Here is a 19,771-nt window from a genome sequence, read left to right on the forward strand (position 1 = left end):
TTTTTGTATTTTTAGTGGAGACGGGGTTTCACCGTGTTGACCAGGCTGATCTCGAACTCCTGACCTCAGATAATCCACCCGCCTCGGCCTCCCAAAGTGTTGGGATTACAGGAATGAGCCACCATACCTGGCCATGAGTTCCCTTTTCTCCATATCCTTGCATCTGTTTTTGTTTGTTTGTTTAAGGTAAAGAAAGGCAGATTTATTAGAGAAAGTAGGAAAACACATTGCAAGGAGGCAACAGACAGGCGAGCAGAAAAGGAGCTTTTCTAATAATAATAATAATGATAGTGGCCATCCTAACTGGGAGAAGATGATATCTCACTGTGGTTTTGATTTGCGTTTCCCTGATGATTAGTGATGTTGAGCATTTTTTTATACACCTGTTGGCCATGTGTGTCTTCTTTTGAGAAATGGCTATTCATGTCCTTTGCCCACTTTTTAATGGGATTATTTGCTTTTTTACTGTTGAGTGATTTGAATTTTTTTTTGTTTCTATTTTAGTTTTATTTTCTTTTTAGAGTTGTTTGAATTTTTGTATATTCTGTACATTAGTTCCTTGTTGAATAGTTTGTAAATATTTTCTCCCATTCGACAGATTGTCTCTTCACTTTGTTGATTATTTCCTTTGCTTTGCAGAAGCTTTGTAGCTTAATATAGACCCATTTGTCTATTTTTGTTTTTGTTACCTACAGTTTTGTACCTTGAATAGTTTTTAATATTAATTTCCATTACTCTATTTTAGAGCTAGATTTTAGAGCCAAAGGTATAAGGATGGTAGCGTGTCCATCTGTGGAAGAGATTCAAATCTTTCTCTAAGTAACAGTGTCATATACCACAGTATGCAAAAGCTAAGCATGTGTGAAAACAGATACCTACTAAAAATAATGTATCTTATTTTGGCTCATTAACCTCCAAGGAATTTCAAAGTCTACAAGGGGTTTTGGTGGGGTTTTTTTTTGTAATTTTTAGTAGTGGCAAAATATATATAATTAATTTATTATGTTTACCATTTTTTTAATGTACAGGTCAGTAGTGTTAGGTACATTCACGTTGTTGTACAGCCAATCTCCAGAATTCTTTCATCTTCCAAAACTGAAACTTTATAGCTATTAAACAACTTCATTTCCCCACTCCCCCAGTCCCTGACAACCACCATTCTACTTTCTGTCTCTGAATTTGACTGCACTAGGTACCTAATATAAGTGGAATTATATAGTATTTGTCTACTTGTGACTAGCTTATTTCACTTAGCATTATATACTCAATGTTCATCCATGTTATAGCATGTGTCAGAACTTCCTTCCTTTTCAAAGCTGAATAATATTGCATTGTATGTGTTCACCTTATTTTGTCTACCCATACATCTGTCAGTGAATACTTAGGTTGCTTCCAGTTTTTGGCTATTGTGAATAATGCTGCTATGAACATGAGTGTTCAAATAATCTCTTCAAGACCCTACTTTCAGTTCTTTTGGTTATATACTTAGAAGTAGAATTGCTAGATCATATGGTAATTCTATTTTTAATCTTTTGGGTAACCTCCATGCTGTTTTCCATAGCAGGTACACCATTTTACTTTCCCACCAATGGTGCACAAGAGTTCCAGTTTCTCCACATGCTCGCAACCACTTATTCTTTTCTGGGGTTTTTTGTTCATTTGTTTTGGATAATAGCCATCTTACTGAGTGTGAGGTGGTATCTCCTTGTGGTTTTGGTTTTTATTTCCATAATGATTAGTAATATTGAACATCTTTTCATGTGTTTGTTGGCCATTTGTATATCTTCTTTGGAGAGACGTCAAGTTCTTTGCCCATTGTGTGTGTGTGTGCCTTTTCTTTTCTTTTTTTTTTGATACAGAGTTTCGCTTTTGTTGCCCAGGCTTGAGTGCAATGGTGCGATCTCGGCTCACCATAACCTCCACCTCCCAGGTTCAAGCGATTCTCCTGCCTCAGCCTCCCGAGTTGCTGGGATTACAGGCATGCGTCACCATGCCCGGCTACTTTTTTCATATTTTTAGTAAAGACGGGGTTTCTCCATGTTGGTCAGGCTGGTCGCAGACTCCCGACCTCAGGTGATCCACCCGCCTTGGCCTCCCAAAGTGCCGGGATTACAGGCATGAGCCACTGTGCCCACCCATGTTGCCCATTTTTTAAATCAAGTTGTTTTTTGTTGTTGAGTTGTAGGAGGTCTTTATATATTCTAAATTTTGTTGTTTTTATTTTGTTTTTGTTTGTTTGTTTTTTGAGACAGAGTCTCACTCTGTCACCCAGGCTGGAGCGCAGTGGCGCAATCTTGGCTCCCTGCAACCTCTGCCTCCCGGGTTCAAGCAATTCTCGTGTCTCAGCCACCCAAGTAGTTGGAATTACAGGCATGTGCCACCACACCTGGCTATTTTTTGTATTTTTAGTAGAGACATGGTTTCACCATGTTGACCAGACTGGTCTCAAACTCCTGGCCTCAAGTGATAGACCTGCCTTGGCCTCCCAAAGTGCTGGGATTACAGGCATGAGCCACCATGCCCAGACTATTCTGAATACTAACTCCTTATTAGATAAATGATTTGCAGATAATTCCTCCCATTCCATAGGTTTTCTTTTAACTCTGTTGATTGTGTCATTGGGCTACAAGATATTTTCAGGTCGGGCATGGTGACTCATGCCTGTAATCCCAGCACTTTGGGAGGCTGAGGCAGGCAGATCACTTAAGGTCATGAGTTCGAGACCACCTTGGCCAACATGGTGAAACCTTGTCTCTACTAAAAATACAAAAAAAAAAAAAGTAGCTGGGCATCATGGTAATCCCAAAGCTACTTGGGAGGGTAAGGCAGGAAGATCGCTTGAACCCAGGAAGCAGAGGTTGTGGTGAGCCAAGACTGCACCAGTGCACTCCAGCCTGGACAACAGAGTGAGACTCCTTCTCAAACAAAAGAAAAATAAGATGTTTTCGGATTAACTAAGTTGTTGTAAAGAAATTTTATTAGTAAGCAGGGAAGCACAAATTAATAGTATGATAATGATAAAGTACAGCCTTCATCCATCAGATCAACTTTTGGCAAGTATATAGGGAAATGGGTACATTACTGCATTGTTAGGTAGAAGTATATTTTGGCACAGCCACTTTGAAGGGCAATTTGGCTATATCCATTTTTTTTTTTTTTTTTTTTAAAGCCAGAATCTTACTCTGTCGCCCAGGCTGGAATGCAGTGGCACGGTCGCGGCTCACTGCAACCTCTGCCTCCCAGGTTCAAGTGATTCTTTTGCCTCAGCCTCCTGAGTAACTAGGGTTACAGGCACCCACCACCATGCCCAGCAAATTTTTGTATTTTTAGTAGAGATGGGGTTTTACCATGTTGGCCAGACTGGTCTCAAACTCCTGACCTCAAGTGATCCACCTGCCTCGGCCTCCCAAAGTGCTGGGATTGCAGGCGTGAGCCACCTTGCCTGGCCACTATATCCATTTTAATTAAAAAATATTTCTATCCTATGACCTATCAATCCCATTGCTAGGAATCACTTTCACATGGGTACAGGGAGATATGTGCAAGGATGTTCACTGCAACATTATTTTTAGTTAGTAAAAAGGAAAACAACTAGGAAAATACCATTAATATGATACCATTTATGTTAAAACAGAAAGCAATATTATATGTTTTCTGGTGGTATAAACACATATATTAATAAATTCAAAAAGATCTGGAAATGGTAACTGTGGCTGCCAGAATGCACTAGAATTGGTCCTTATAACCATATAATGTTTTTAAAAATAGTTTTTACAAGATAAATGTGTTTATATGTTACTTAGTTTTTATTTTTTATTTATTTATTTATTTAGAGACAGAGTCTAACTCTGTCACCCAGGCTGGAGTGCAGTGACACAATCTCGGCTCGCTGCAACTTCTGCCTCCCGGGTTCAAACAATTCTCCTGCCTCAGCCTCCCAAGTAGCTGGGATTACAGGTGCCCACCACCATGCCCAGCTAATTTTTGTATTTTTAGTACAGACGGGGTTTCACTGTCTTGGTCAGGCTGGTCTCGAACTCCTGACCTCATGATCCACCCACCTCAGCCTCCCAGAGTGCTGGGATTATAAGCGTGAGCCACCGTGCCCGGCCAGTTTTTATTTTTTATACACATTTTCAAAAATGTAAAGGTGGTGTAACTAAACAAATATTGAAGAAAGAGTTTGACCTAAAATTTGGGCAACATTTGATAGACTGAACATTGTGTAAGATTTGGTTCTTAGCTTTGCAATCACAGAAATCGAATTTTAACAGGATAACCAGAATTTATTTACCTCTAGGGATTTTGTGCCTACTGACCGAGGCATATCAATCAATGGACATTGGTAACCGAAGGAGTTATCTATTAATTCGTTAATTTACCATATTATACAGGCAAAGAGACCAAAATAATGATAAGCAGTAGTCAGTACATGCTCTCACCTTATGGGAAAGTCTGAAAACTTACTGTTAGAAGGATTTTAACTAAAGAAATCAAAGCATGGGAGTTGGATTATTTTATTGGCTGAGATTTTAAAATTATAATTGTAAGGCCGGGCACGGTGGCTTATGCTTATAAACCCAGCACTTTGGGAGGCTGAGGCCGGTGGTTCATTTGCAGTCAGGAGTTCAACACCAGCCTGGCCAACATGGTGAACCCCTGTCTCTACTAAAAATACAAAAATTAGCTGGGTGTGGTGGCGCACACCTGTAATCCCAGCTCTTTGGGAGGCTGAGGCAGGAGAATCGCTTGAACCTGGGAGGCACAGGTTGCAGTGAACCAAGATCGTGCCACTGCACTTCAGCTTGGGGAACAAAGTGAGACTCCATCTCATAAATAAATAAATAAATAAATAAATAAATAAATAAATATTGGTTTGTGCAAGCCAATCTCTATAAGATTGTCACCAACCTGGGTGACAGAGTGAGACTCCATCTCTAAAAAATAAAAAACGATATAATGCAGATTGAGAGGGTTATGGTTTCTTTACCTTAGTATTTACAGTGTTGTCTTCTCAAATATATCATGATGTCATGATGGAGAATAGAGAAATGTGATGCTCATCAGTAAACACTTATGAACCTTTTTGGAATTGACTATTTCTGCATGTAGCCTCCATTTTGTGTTGTTTTTCACTGCCGTTTTGAGCATTATTTTATTATCTTGGTTCCTCCAGATTGAGAATGCACTCTATTTGGAGCTTACTCAGCTACATAAGATTATTTTAGTGCTCATAAATGTATTCATTTTGCATAATCTCTGAATAGATTAAAATATCTGTGATATGGCAAAGTTTCCATTCTAGTGGAGTAAAATATAGGTTTCTTAGCTAGGAATGTATATTTGGTGAGTAGAGTGTAATGCTTAAGGTCACAGGCAGCTTTGTTTTTAAAGCCTGCTCCACCACTTACCGCTTTCCTTGGGTGAACCAACTCACTTAACCTACCTAAACCCAGGCCTCCTCGTCTTTGTAAAATGCCTAAATTTCAAGATGTTAACGGCAATTAAGATTATTTTCCTGATAATGTATATTTTCATGGGCTCCTTTTTATTCAGCTAAACATGAATTCAGCTCCAACTTTCATCAACTTTCCTGCAAAAGGGAAACCCAAACGGGGTGATACATATGAGTTACAGGTGCGGGGTTTTTCAGCTGAGCAGATTGCCCGGTGGATCGCCGACAGAACTGATGTCAATGTAAGTTTCCCAACTTTGTAGACTGTTTCTTGGCCATTATCCCCTTTGAATCTTACTGGGAGACCCTAATTGGTCTTGTCCCCATATCACTGAGGTGGTACTAGTTTGTCAGTCCCTTCATAAGTAGCATTAAACAGAATCATCTTGATGAATGAGTGAAATTGCAAAACAATCTCTGTTACCCTATTCAACATGGAAACCACTCTTTCGACCTTCTTAAGTCCGTGGGTTATCTAGTTGCACCTGGAGAATTCTTCTTACTCTAAAAGATGTTATATTGTGGTTAAATAGAATATTGTACCTATTCTATCCTATTTTAGGTTACATTATAGACTATTTTGATTGGGATAAAATAAAAAGAATCATTTTTCTGAAAGTAACCACACTAATTTTGATTGCTTTCACTTCAGATTTTATTTTGACCGATATAATTAGTAAAAAATTTTATACTTTAACATGTTTTTCTCTCCTTTCCATTAGATTAGAGTGATTAGACCCCCAAATTATGCTGGTCCCCTTATGTTGGGATTGCTTTTGGCTGTTATTGGTGGACTTGTGTATCTTCGAAGAAGCAATATGGAATTTCTCTTTAATAAAACTGGATGGGCTTTTGCAGCTTTGGTGAGTGAATTTTAGAAGACAAAAAATTATTTGAATAAAACTAATAATGTATTTTTAGGTAAACTTTTATTTATATGAGAAGTAGCATTTTATTTCTTACCTGAGGAAAATAGTTTTTTGTATTTTTATTTTCTGTCTTAAAATCATTTTGTTTCATTCATTATCTCATTAGAATGGCTAGAACTTCGAGGAACTGATTGTACCTGCCTTTTATTCAACCTAAATGACAGACTGTCATCTCTATGAAAATCTCTAGTTGTTCTGGAAATATTATTCTTTTTTTTTTGAGATGGAGTCTTGGTCTGTCACCCAGGCTGGAGTGCAGTGGTGCCATCTCGGCTCACTGCAACCTCTGCTTCCTGGGCTCAAGTGATTCTCCTGCCTCAGCCTCTCTTGAGTAGCTGGAATCACAGGCGCATGCCACCATGCCCAGCTAATTTTTTTGTATTTTTAGTAGAGACAGGGTTTCATCCTGTTGGCCAGGCTGGTCTTGAACTCCTGGCCTCAGGTGCTCCGCCCACCTTGGCCTCCCAAAGTGCTGGGGTTACAGGCGTGAGCCACCATGTCCAGCCTGAAAATATTATTCTAAAACACCTTTTCACTGTTCAATTTTCAAACTTATGTCTGTATAGTTATAATTTTTAAATAGTGTTTTCCTGGTCTGGCACGGTGGCTCACACCTATAATCCCAGCACTTTGGGAGGCCAAGGCGGGCGGATCACAAGGTCAAGAGACCGAGATCAACCTGGCCAACATGGTGAAACCCTCTGTACTAAAAATACAAAAATTAGCTGGGCGTGGTGGCATGCACCTGCTACTCGGGAAGCTGAGGCAGGAGAATTGCTTAAACCTGGGAGGCGGAGGTTGCAGTGAGCCGAGATGGCGCCACTACACTCCAGCCTGCCGACAGAGTGAGACTCCATCTCAAAAAAAAAATATATATATATATATAGTGTTTTCCTTTGAGGTATTACTGAATTGTGATCCTTGGGATGAAATATAAGCCTTAATCAATAAATCATTTATCTGCAAAAAATTCTGTGTCTTATCTAAACAGATGCACATTTTTATATTCCTATTATCTAATCAAGACAAGGACAGTTCGACTATGAATATTTTATTATTTTTTGTTTCCTAGTGTTTTGTGCTTGCTATGACATCTGGTCAAATGTGGAACCATATAAGAGGACCACCATATGCCCATAAGAATCCCCACACAGGACATGTGGTAAGGGAAGTCTGGGATTTCTTTCCTTTTGTAGACCAAAGTTAACTCAGTGAGAACAGTGCCAGCATATGAAGGAGCTGGATTTAGTCTTCAATTTTCAGTCTCTCTGTGTTAACAAGCTTCCATCACTGATAAGACCATGCAGTGCTTTTCTTTTTTGAGAGGAGTTTCGCTCTTGTTGCCCAGGCTGGAGTGCAATGGCGTAATCTCGGCTCACTGCACCCTCCACCTCCCTGGTTCGAGTAATTCTCCTGCCTCAGCCTCCTGAGTAGCTGGGATTACAGGCATGCACCACCACGCCCAGCTAATTTTGTATTTTTAGTAGAGACAGAGTTTCTCCATGTTGGTCTGGCTGGTCTCAAAACTCCGAACCTCAGGTGATCCACCTGCCTCAGCCTCCCAAAGTGCTGGGAATGTAGGCCTGCAGGCATGAGCCACTGCACCCGGCCACAGTGCTTTTAAAAGTGGGAAGTTCCTTTCCCATTTGGTGAATCCTTCTAACCAAGCTGGCTAAGAATGAAAGACAACCTTCAACTAAATAGAAAATTTGATCAAGTACCTGAGCATCCTCTGTTTCTAAGCACTGTGCTAAGTGTTATTAAATATAGTGATAAACAGGAAAAACGTGATCCCTGTCTTCATGGAACCTACATTATTGTACCTCATGGTCTTGTACACTTAAATACTAGTTTTCTCACCCAGGTGCAGTGTTTTGCATTTGTAGTCCCAGCTACTTGGGAGGCTGAGGCAGGAGGATGACTTGAATCCAGGAGTTCTAGCCCAGCCTGGACAACATAGCAAGATCCATCTCTTTAAAAAAAAAAAAAAAAAACAGGGCCAGATGTGGTGACTAATACCTGTAATCCTGGCACTTTGGGAGACTGAGGCTGGAGGACCACTTGAGGCCAGGAGTTCGAGACCAATTTGGGCAGCATAGTGAGACACCATCTCTATGAAAAACAAAAAAGAAAAGAGAAGAAAAAAACAACTAGTTTTCTGACATATTCTATTGTTGAAAATGTAAGTACGATATCCAAGCATTTGGGAGGCTGAGGTGGGAGGATTGCTTGAGCCCAGGAGTTTGAGACCAGCCTGGCCAACATAGCAAGATCTCATTTCTAATAAAAATTTAAAAATTAGCTGAGCAGGCATGGTGGTACATACTTGTAGTCCCATCTACTTGGGATGCTGAGGCAGGAGGATCACCGGAGCCAGGACTTTGGGGTTGCATTGAGCTATGATCATGCTACTGCACTCCAGCCTGGGCAGCAGAGCAGGACCTTGTCTCAAAAATAAACATAGTATTAGTACAATGAAAAGACAAATAGAGAAGAGATAATACAAAAATAGCTTTATAGTAACCAAATTTACTGATGAATGCCAGAGATCCAGAGTATGTCACTTGGTTTATCAGGTGAATTAATAATTTCATAGTTTAAAATATCCCGTTTTAGGGTTAGCATACCAACATTTAACGTATACCTAAAGATTCCATTTTGTCTGTTTTCCCTCCTAGAATTATATCCATGGAAGCAGTCAAGCCCAGTTTGTAGCTGAAACACACATTGTTCTTCTGTTTAGTATCCTTTTACAATAAGTCTTTCTTACTGTATTTTGTCTGTTTTCTCACAGTCTAGTCTTCTCTCTACAGCATTCGGCTGGGGCTGTTCTCTTAATGCAGGTCATGATATCCTTTGAAAATCATTACTGTGTCATCCTCTCCAGCCCAAAAACTAAAGACTACTAGGAACAAATCTGTAGTCTGATAAGGCCAGGTTTATTGACTTATTAATACAAGGACGACTGTACATTAGAAGAACCATGGAACATCTTAACAAAGAAAAGATAGAGTTGTAATAGGATTTGGGAGAATAGTGGAGTTTATGTGAAATTTAAACAAAGCATTGTTTTGATAGGCTAAAAGCAGTGTAAGACTGTGTAAAGGGGTCAACATCAGGTCTGAACTGTGAAGCAGACCCAGGGTTCTGTTTTCTTGGAAACTACAAAGTTAACATAAATGTGGAATTTTTGTCTTCAAAAACTTCTTCTTTGAAGCTCTATACCTTGGTTGTAAATTGAGGCTACTTAGAAATTATACTTGTAAATTGAGTGACTTAGATCTGCCAAGCAAGAATATTTCATTTTTACTCACATAATTGCAAGAAGTCTATTTAAAGACCAATATTCCTCAGTAAGAAAACAGTAGTTACTCAGAGATGGGGATATTTTGACATTTTACAGCTGAAGTGTATGCTAGGGAAAAATTCTTCCTGTGGACTTTGCAGCTGCTTTATGTGTGTGTTGTTCCATCCTCTTGAATGACAGGGAATATTTTTACTTTCTTGGCCCGAGCTAATTTTTATTTTCTTACATCTAAAAGTGGATGCCTCTGTAAGCTGCAAAGACAGGTAAAAGCAATGTCAGATAAGTAAGAATCTAAATTACATAATATTGCTAAACATAGTTTACCCACCTGAATACATAAGCACTGACTCTGGAACAAATCAACAAGGCGAACAAATGTAATGTTCTCAGCCAGGGTGTCCTGACATTGATATACTGGAATGAGCTGGGCGTGGTGGCTCACACCTGTAATCCTAGCACTTTGGGAGGCTGTGATAGGTAGATTGCTTGAGGTCTGGAGTTTAAGACCAGCCTGGACAACATGGCAAAACCCCATCTCTACAAAAAAATACACACAAGAAAATTAGCCAAGTATGGTGATGCATGCCTATGGTCCCAGCTACCAGGGAGGCTGAGGTGGGAGGATCGCTTGAGCCCAGGAGGTCAAGGCAACAGTGAGCCGATATCACAACACTGCACTCCAGCCTGGATGACACAGTGAGACCCTGTCTCTAATAAAAAGAAAAAAAAAAGAAAATTAAATATATATTTTTTCTGATTGCAAAAGAAATACAGATTAAAGAAAATTTAGAAAATACAAATAAGTATAAAGAAAAAAATTCAAAACCACTGAAAATTCTGTCTTTAGTAAATGTTTGTGTATGTCTTTCCCAGTGTTATTATACTATGTGGATGATTAGAGATTTTAGGGAAAACATTCTAAAAAAAAATTAAGCTTTTGATTTTAACTGATTTTAATTGAAGGATATTTGGGAAAATATTCTTATGCACTGTGGAAAATATACTTACTGCTTAACATCCAGCCTAAACCTGGGAGAGTTAATCTATTCAACCATGAAATGATGAGCTGAAAAATTAACAATGTATACCTAGTCCATATGAGAAGAAAGAAGACTGAGGCCAGGCGTGGTAGCTCATGCTGTAATCCCAGCACTTTGGGAGGCCAAGGCAGGTAGATCACCTGAGATCAGGAGTTCGAGACCAGCCTGGCCAACATGATGAAACCCCATCTCTACTAAAAATACAAAAAAATTTGCTGAACCCACTGGTGGCGGGTGCCTGTAATCCCAGTTACTCAGGAGGCTGAGGCAGGAGAATCTCTTGAACCTGGGAGGCGGGGGTTGAAGTGAGCAGAGATTATGTGATTGCTCTCCAGCCTGGGCAATAAGAGTGAAACTCCATCTCAGGGGGTAAAAAAAGACTGAAAGAAAAATATTACCCAAACTTTATTTTTTTAATCCTAAAATTTTACTTGAAAATGTTCGTTTATGGACTGGGCGTGGTGGCTCACGCCTGTAATCCCAGCACTCTAGGAGGTGGAGGCAGGCAGATCATTTGAGGTCAGGAGTTTGAGGCCAGCCTGGCCGACATGGTGAAAGCCCGTCTCTACCAAAAATACAAAACTTAGCCAGGCAGCCAGGCGTGCTGCCTCACACCTGTAATCCCAAGTCTTTGGGAGGCCGAGGCAGGCAGATCACCTGAGATCAGGAGTTCAAGACCAGCCTGGCCAACATGGTGAAACCCTGTCTCTATTAAAAATACAAAAATTAGCTGGGCATGGTGGTGCACACCTGTAATCCCGGCTACTGGGGAGACTGAGGCCAGAGAATTGCTTGAACCTGGGAGGCGGAGGTTGCAGTGAGCCAAGATGGTGCCACTGCACTCCAGCCTGGATGACAGAGTGAGACTGCCTCAAAAGAAAAAAAAAAGAAAATGTTCCTTTATGGTTTGATGAATTCAGCCTGGCCAACATGGCAAAACCTCATCTTAACAAGAAATACAATAATTAGCCAGGAACGGTGGTGTGCACCTGTAATTCCATCTACTCAGGAGGCTGAGGCATGGGAATTGCTTGAACCCAGGAGGTGGAGGTTGCAGTAAGCCGAGACTGCCACTGCACTCCAGCCTGGGCAACAGAGTGAGACTCTGTCTCAAAGGGGAAAAAAAAAAACAGGAAAGTATGGTTTGATGGACTAACAAATTATTGGTTTGATGGATTAACAAATTATTACACCTTGGAAAATTTTCAGTATCTTGAATCAATTCGTCTCACTAGTACTTTGAAATTGAATAATGGAGCAAAGGAGCAATTAAAATTGTAAAATATTAATTAGTTGATTTGGGGTTTGTTCGTCTTTTAGCTTTGTCTTAAACTTTTAAATATATAAGAAGTTTAAGAAATTAGAAAATTGTCATTTTACCTCTCCCTAAAGATTGAGCATTAGCCTAAGGTTTCGTATACATTTGGAACAGATTGCAAGCCTGTTGGGATATAGAATGTCTTGTGTTTGGTTATTAGGATGCAAAAAGTGAACTTTTTTCAGGGTCAGACATATATACAGATTGTAAGACAGTGACTTAAGTGCTGTGTACCAGAAATAGTGAGAAAATGAATAATTTTGTCAGAGGTAAGGAATATTAGGGAAGGCTTAACCACTCCCCAACCCCCTTTTTTTTTTTTGAGTGGAGTCTCGCTCTGTTGCCCCGACTGGAGTATAGTGGCACCATCTTGGTTCACTGCAACCTCCACCTCCTGGATTCAAGCGATCCTCCTGCCTCAGCCTCCCGAGTACCTGGGATTACAGACGTGTACCACCACGCCTCACCCCTCTTTCTTTTTTATTTATTTAGTTAGTTTTTTGTTTTGAGACGGAGTCACACTGTGTTGCCCAGGGTGGAGTACAGTGGCATGATCCGAGCTCACTGCAACCTCCACCTCCTGGGTTCAAGCGATCCTCCTGCCTCAGCCTCCTGAGTAGCTGGGATTATAGGCATGCACCACCAAACCCGGCTAATTTCTTTATTTTTAGTAGAGACAGGATTTCACCAGGTTGGTCAGGCTGGTCTTGAACTCCTGACCTCAGGTGATCCACCCACCTCGGCCTCCCAAAGTGCTGGGATTTCAGGCATGAGCCACCGCACCCGGCCCCTACGTTCTTTTAAAGTAAATATGAAACCTCAAGACCAGTAACATTGTTTACAGCTTCCAGGTTGATAAGAATTAATAGACTGAGGCCACCTCTAAGTAGTAGTTATGATTTTGGAAAATATTCACGTGTTTATTATTAGTTTAATGTTGCACAATTTATGGCATGATTAATAAAGCAGACTATATAATCAGTTGCCTGATATAAGCAACCTTTAAAATTACATTTTAAGTGTTACAATTATGCAGAAAAGTTTACAAAAGTTTACAGTTTGATGAATTTCCTTTTCTGTTTGTTTGTTTTTTGTTTTTTGTTTTTGAGATGGAGTCTTGCGCTGTTGCCCAGGCTAGAGTGCAATGGTGCGATCCCAGCTCGCTGCAACCTCCACTTCCCAGGTTAAAACGATTCTCCTGCCTCCACCTCTGGAGTAGCTGGGATTACAGGCACCTGCCACCATGCCTGGCTAAGTTTTTTAGGTATTTTTAGTAGAGACGGGGTTTTACCATGTTGGCCAGGCTGGTTTCGAACTCCTGAGCTCTACTGATCCGACCGCCTCGGCCTCCCAAAGTGCAAGGATTACAGGCATGAGCCATGGTGCCCAGCCCACTTTGATGAATTTTCACAGAATGAACACGCTTATGTAACCAGAACTCACATCAATAAATAAAATTTTACCCACATCTCAGAGCATTCTCCATCATCATTCCTCCTGATTGCCACCTTCCCACCCAGAAGTAACTGCTATCCTGACTGCTAACACTATGGGTTTATTTTACCTATTTTTGTTAACTTACATAAATGGAATCCTACAGGACTGGGTGTGGTGGCTCATGCCTGTAATCCCAGCACTTTGGGAGGCCGAGGTGGGCAGATCACCTGAGGCCAGGAGTTCGAGACCAGCCTGGCCAACATGGCGAAACCCTTTCTCTAGTAAAAAAATAATACATAAATTAACTGAGTGTGGTGCTGCATGCCTGTAGTCCCAACTACTTGGGAGGCTGAGGCAGGAGGGTGGCTCGAGTCCAGGAGGTGGAGGTTGCAGTGAGCTGAGATCGCACCACTGCACTCCAGCCTGGCTGATAGAGCCAGACTTTGTCTCAAAATACAAAAAAAAAAAAAGAAAGAAAGAAAGAAGGAAAGCAAACACAGTAAATGGAATCCCACAATAAATATATTTCGATTTTTTTATTATTATTATTATTATTTTAAGAGATTTAAAGGGGTTGTGTTGCCCAGGCTGGAGTGCAGTGGGGTCACCATAGCTCGCTGTAACCTCAACCTCCCAGAATCAAGCAGTCCTCCCACATCAGCCTCCCAAGTAGCTGGGACTATAGGTGTGCACTACTGCACCAGCTAATTTTTGTATTTTTTCTAGAGACGGAGTCTCGCCCTGTCATCCATCCTGGTCTCAATCTCCTGGGCTCAAACAATCCTCGTACCTTGGCCTCCTGAATTTTTAAAATAAAGTAGCAGTATGGAAAATGTTCACCTTTAACCTGAAACCTTAATGGTATAAACTACGTTTACTTTTGCATATTCTCTTGCATTCATTTCTGTATGAATGTTTCATGGTAAGGGTGTTCATGTTTTATACTTATAGACATGTTTTGCATGGAGGTTGCTATCTTAATATAAGCATTTTCTATGTTGTATAGCCTTTATAAAAATACATAAAAATTACAAAGAAATCTGAAAATACTAAGAAAAAGAAAAGTAGTCAATATTCTTAATGTTTATATAATGGATATATCATATCCATGTTGCCCAGGCTGGTCTTAAACTCCTGACCTCAGGTGATCCACCTGCCTTGGCCTCCCAAAGTGCTAGGATTACAAGTGTGAGCCACCACGCCTGGCCTTCTAGTAGCTTTTAATAGCCTAGTTGTTGTATGTTATGGAATACTGTCTCCTCTATTTCTGCTCAGTTCTCCTGGAGTAACATTTAATCAGGACTGTGTAATGTATGTATTTCATTGTTTGTATTCCTCACTAGAGTGTAATCTTCTTCATGGTAGGATCTTTATTTTGTTCAAGTTTTTATTTCCAACAGTTTATAGTGCCTGCCATATAGTAAGCAGTGTTAATAAAAATTTAAAGATGCAATAAATGAAATAAAACAGTATACACTGAAGTGCATCGTAGCTGTTGACAGCTAAGAAGAGTACACAAAAGACCAATGGAAAGCTCATTCAAAGCAAAAGCACATAAACCTTGATACAAAGACAAGCTTTTCCCAGAACAAGTCTCGATCATTAATCAGAGTACCCAGTAATCAAATCCTATAGAAATGATCAGTCTTTGGCTGGGCATGGTGGCTCATGCCTGTAACCCCAGTACTTTGAGAAGACGAGGTGAGTGGATCACCCATGGTCAGGAGTTCAAGACCAGCCCGGCCAACATGGCAAAACCCAGTCTCTACTCAAAATACAAAAATTAGCCAGGCGTGGTGGCATGCGCCTATAATCCCAGCTACTCAGGAGGCGGAGGCAGGAGAATTTATTGAACCCGGGAGTCAGAGGTTGCAGTGAGCCGAGATGGTGCCACTGCACCCCAGCCTGGGTGACAGAGCAAAACTCCAAAAAAAGAAAAAAAAAAAAAAAGAGAGAGAGAGAAAGACAAGAAAGAAAGAAAGGAAAGAAAGAAAGAAAGAATCGATCTTTGCACAAACCTGCAGATAAATAACTCAGAAAAAATTGCTAGAGAAGAGATTTGGCTGAACAACTGAAAACATGATGAATGGGCATCATCCCTAACAAGAGGCTGTTGAAGAAAGAATGCAAGATGGGGCACAGGCGTATTGGTTCACACCTGTAATTCCAGCACTTTGGGAGGCCAAGGCTGGAGAATTGCTTGATTCCAGGAGTTTGAGACCAGCCTGGGCAACATAGTGAGACCTCGTCGCTACAAAAAAAAAAAATCAACAAAACAAACCTGGCATGGTGGCATGCACCTGTAGTCCTAGCTACTCAGGAGGCTGAGGCAGGAGGATCTCTTGAGCCTGGGAGGTGGAGGTTGCAGTGAGTTGTTATTGTGTCACTGCACTCCAGCCTGGGTGACAGATTGAGACCCTGTCTCAAATAAAATAAAAATTTTTAAAAAAGAATGCAAGATGGTAATGAAGGGATAAAAAGTCAATTTTTAGAGCCAATTATAAATTCAGGCATAGAGCCAATTATAAATTCAGGCCTCATCTAAACACATGTTTTTCCCTTTCTGCTTAATGATACCCACATGTGGTAGCATATGACATATATGTACATATGCATAATTGATTTGGGAGTGTTTTACTGCTGTTAGTATTCCCTAAACTTCAGGGTGGATCTGTCTGTCTTTTCTACTAGAACACATTCTATTTGCTTTAAAATTTGAATTTGCTTATTTTAACATTCAACCATGCCATCTGTTACCTATTTGTGTAGTAAGTTCTATTTTGTATTTATGCAGCTTCTATTAAGGTGAATAAAATTGTGGTCATGGCACATGTGGGATTTTTCCTTTTTTTTCTTTCTTTTTTATTTTTCTGAGACAAAGTCTCGTCCTGTCACCCAGGCTGGAGTGCAGTGGTGCCATCTCGGCTCACTGCAACCTCTGCCTCCTGGGTTCAAGTGATTCTTCTGCCTCAGCCTCCCAAGTAGGTGGAATTACAGGCGCCTGCCACCACGCCTGGCTAATTTCTGTATTTTTAGTAGAAACAGGTTTTTGCCATGTTGGCCAGGCCGGTCTTGAACTGCTGACTTCAGGTCCACCTGCCTGTGCCTCCCAAAGTGCTGGGCGTGAGCCACCACTCACGGCTGGGATTTTTCTTTTTTATTGGAATAGGATAAAATAAGATAGGTTAGTAGTAATTTGTGCTTTAAAGGCTAATTATTGATGCACTTGGCATCTTGGCATGGGGAAAATTTTAAAAATAAAGTATTATTGAAACTATGGAGAATTTTTTTTTTTTGACACACACGATCTAGTTCTGTCATGCAGGCTAGAGTGCAGTGGTATGATCATGGCTAACTGCAGCCTCAACCTACCAGGCTCAAGCGATCCTCCTACCTCAGCCTCCCAAGTAGCGAGGACTACAGGTATGTGCCACCATGCCTGGCCAATTTTTTATATTTTTTGGCAGAGACAGGGTCTCACCATGTTGCCTAGGCTGGTTTCGAACTCCCAGACTTAAGCAGTCTGCCCACCTCGGCCTCCCAAAACTGTTAGGATTACAGGTGTGAACCGCTAAACTAGGCCAGGAGAAATTTTTGAGAAATTAATTTTCAAATAAGAAATAGTTACTGTTCTCCCTAAATGATATATATTTCAAATGTATTCTTTAGGGAGGTGGGGTGAAATATTCAAAATGGCTATTTAGGGCTGGGCATGGTGGTTCGCACATGTAATTCCAGCACTTTGGGAGGCCGAGGCAGGTGGATTGCTTGAGGTCAAGAGTTCAAGACCAGCCTGTGCAACGTGGCAAAACCCCATCTCTACAAAAAAAAAAAAAAAAAAAAAAATTACAAAATTTAGCTGGGCGTGGTGGTGAGCACCTGTAGTTGCAGCTACTCAGGAGGCTGAGGTGGGAGGATGGCTTGAGCCCGGGAGGTGGAGGTTGTAGTGAGCTGAGATTGCATCACTGCACTCCAGCCTGGGTGACAGAGCCAGACCCTGTCTCAAAAAAAAAAAATGCTATTTAATATTTTTAAATGTGTTTGAGGTCAGGGCAATAACTGAATGTCCAGACAGGTTATTTCAAAGTGCAATTTTGGGAAAACTCATATTTCATCTGTAAGTTATGGTGGGACATTTGTTTAAAATATCAGTTTTTCTTTGTGCAAATGAAGTGATCTTCCAATTTTAATTTTTTATATCTTCAGAGGAAATAATCGTCATGCTGTATAGATACAAGATTCCTTGTTTTGATTTTTTATAATGAAGAGTTGAAGGTTTATATATTAATTTTAATTTTCTTCATGAGAAACTGGAAATAGTAAAATGGGATGTCTTTTATGTCTGTGCGAATTTCTCCTTAAACAATTTTTCTAAGATGGTGGAGTTACCTTAGGAATGGTGCTTTTATGTGAAGCTGCTACCTCTGACATGGATATTGGAAAGCGAAAGAGTAAGTCACCTTACTCAAAATGTAACAGTGCTGCCTGTAATATGGAAAAAGAGTGATCTCTTAATTTTCCTCTTACTTATAGGATAAGTAGGTTATTTTACCCCTTTACTATTTTTTCTTTAAATGTCGTGTCTGTTATTAAACCCCTTTACTATTATAAAAGTAGTATATGCTCTATAGAAAATGTAAAAAAAAAAAAAAAAAAATACGGGAGCATGAAGCATTTATTCCACCACTGAAAAACTAATTCTTTGTAAATTGAAATATATTTCTTTCCACTTATAAAAACATCTTAAAAACTATATATATAAAATTTTGACACTTCACACCCCCTTTTTAAACTGGAGTTAAATAACTAATCATTTTTTCTATATGCGTAATTTTAAACTTATACTCTGTTTTTGTTCGTTTTCTTTAAGACAGGGTCCCACTCTGTCACTCAGGCTGGAGTGCAGTGGCATAATTATAGCTCACTGTAACCTCCGCCCCTAGGCTCAAGCTGTCCTCACACCTCAACTTCCCTAATAGCTGGGACTACAGGCACGTGCCACCATGCCCAGCTAACATTTTGTACTTTTTGTAGAGATGGGGTTTTGCCACTTTGCCCAGGCTGGCCTCAAACCCCTGGACTCAAGTGATCTTCCCACCTCAGCCTCCCAAAGTGTTGGAATTACATGCGTGAGCTGCCATGCCTGGCCGACTTATAGTCTATATTGTAATTTAAGTATTCCAATTTTTTTCAATGTTTAGTTTTTTCCTAATTTCAATTATAATTATTCTTCCGTAACTATCATGATACATTAAGCATCATTTTTTTTTTTTTTTGAGATGGAGTTTCGCTCTTATTACCCAGGCTGGAGTGCAGTGGTGCCATCTCGGCTCACTGCAACCTCTGCCTCCTGGGTTCAAGTGATTCTTCTGCCTCAGCCTCCCAAGTAGGTGGAATTACAGGCGCCTGCCACCACGCCTGGCTAATTTCTGTATTTTTAGTAGAAACAGGTTTTTGCCATGTTGGCCAGGCCGGTCTTGAACTGCTGACTTCAGGTCCACCTGCCTGTGCCTCCCAAAGTGCTGGGCGTGAGCCACCACTCACGGCTGGGATTTTTCTTTTTTATTGGAATAGGATAAAATAAGATAGGTTAGTAGTAATTTGTGCTTTAAAGGCTAATTATTGATGCACTTGGCATCTTGGCATGGGGAAAATTTTAAAAATAAAGTATTATTGAAACTATGGAGAATTTTTTTTTTTTGACACACACGATCTAGTTCTGTCATGCAGGCTAGAGTGCAGTGGTATGATCATGGCTAACTGCAGCCTCAACCTACCAGGCTCAAGCGATCCTCCTACCTCAGCCTCCCAAGTAGCGAGGACTACAGGTATGTGCCACCATGCCTGGCCAATTTTTTATATTTTTTGGCAGAGACAGGGTCTCACCATGTTGCCTAGGCTGGTTTCGAACTCCCAGACTTAAGCAGTCTGCCCACCTCGGCCTCCCAAAACTGTTAGGATTACAGGTGTGAACCGCTAAACTAGGCCAGGAGAAATTTTTGAGAAATTAATTTTCAAATAAGAAATAGTTACTGTTCTCCCTAAATGATATATATTTCAAATGTATTCTTTAGGGAGGTGGGGTGAAATATTCAAAATGGCTATTTAGGGCTGGGCATGGTGGTTCGCACATGTAATTCCAGCACTTTGGGAGGCCGAGGCAGGTGGATTGCTTGAGGTCAAGAGTTCAAGACCAGCCTGTGCAACGTGGCAAAACCCCATCTCTACAAAAAACACAAAAGTTAGCTGGGCATGGTGGTGTGCACCTGTAGTCCCAACTACTTG

At 40.5% G+C, this 19,771-nt stretch overlaps 1 protein-coding gene across 1 annotated transcript in view; it reads left to right on the plus strand.

Annotated features, from left to right (window-relative positions):
- Window positions 1-19,771, plus strand: part of MAGT1 (magnesium transporter 1) — a 62,846-nt gene that overhangs the window by 25,210 nt on the left and 17,865 nt on the right. The window contains exons 4-8 of the mRNA XM_011947438.1: window positions 5,557-5,697; window positions 6,178-6,318; window positions 7,457-7,546; window positions 9,063-9,126; window positions 17,863-17,937. Of these exons, the coding sequence (XP_011802828.1) occupies window positions 5,557-5,697; window positions 6,178-6,318; window positions 7,457-7,546; window positions 9,063-9,126; window positions 17,863-17,937 (511 nt within the window). The remainder of the gene's footprint in view (window positions 1-5,556; window positions 5,698-6,177; window positions 6,319-7,456; window positions 7,547-9,062; window positions 9,127-17,862; window positions 17,938-19,771) is intronic.

Source organism: Colobus angolensis, unplaced genomic scaffold (assembly GCF_000951035.1).
Source record: "Colobus angolensis palliatus isolate OR3802 unplaced genomic scaffold, Cang.pa_1.0 Scaffold265, whole genome shotgun sequence".
NCBI lineage: Eukaryota > Metazoa > Chordata > Mammalia > Primates > Cercopithecidae > Colobus > Colobus angolensis.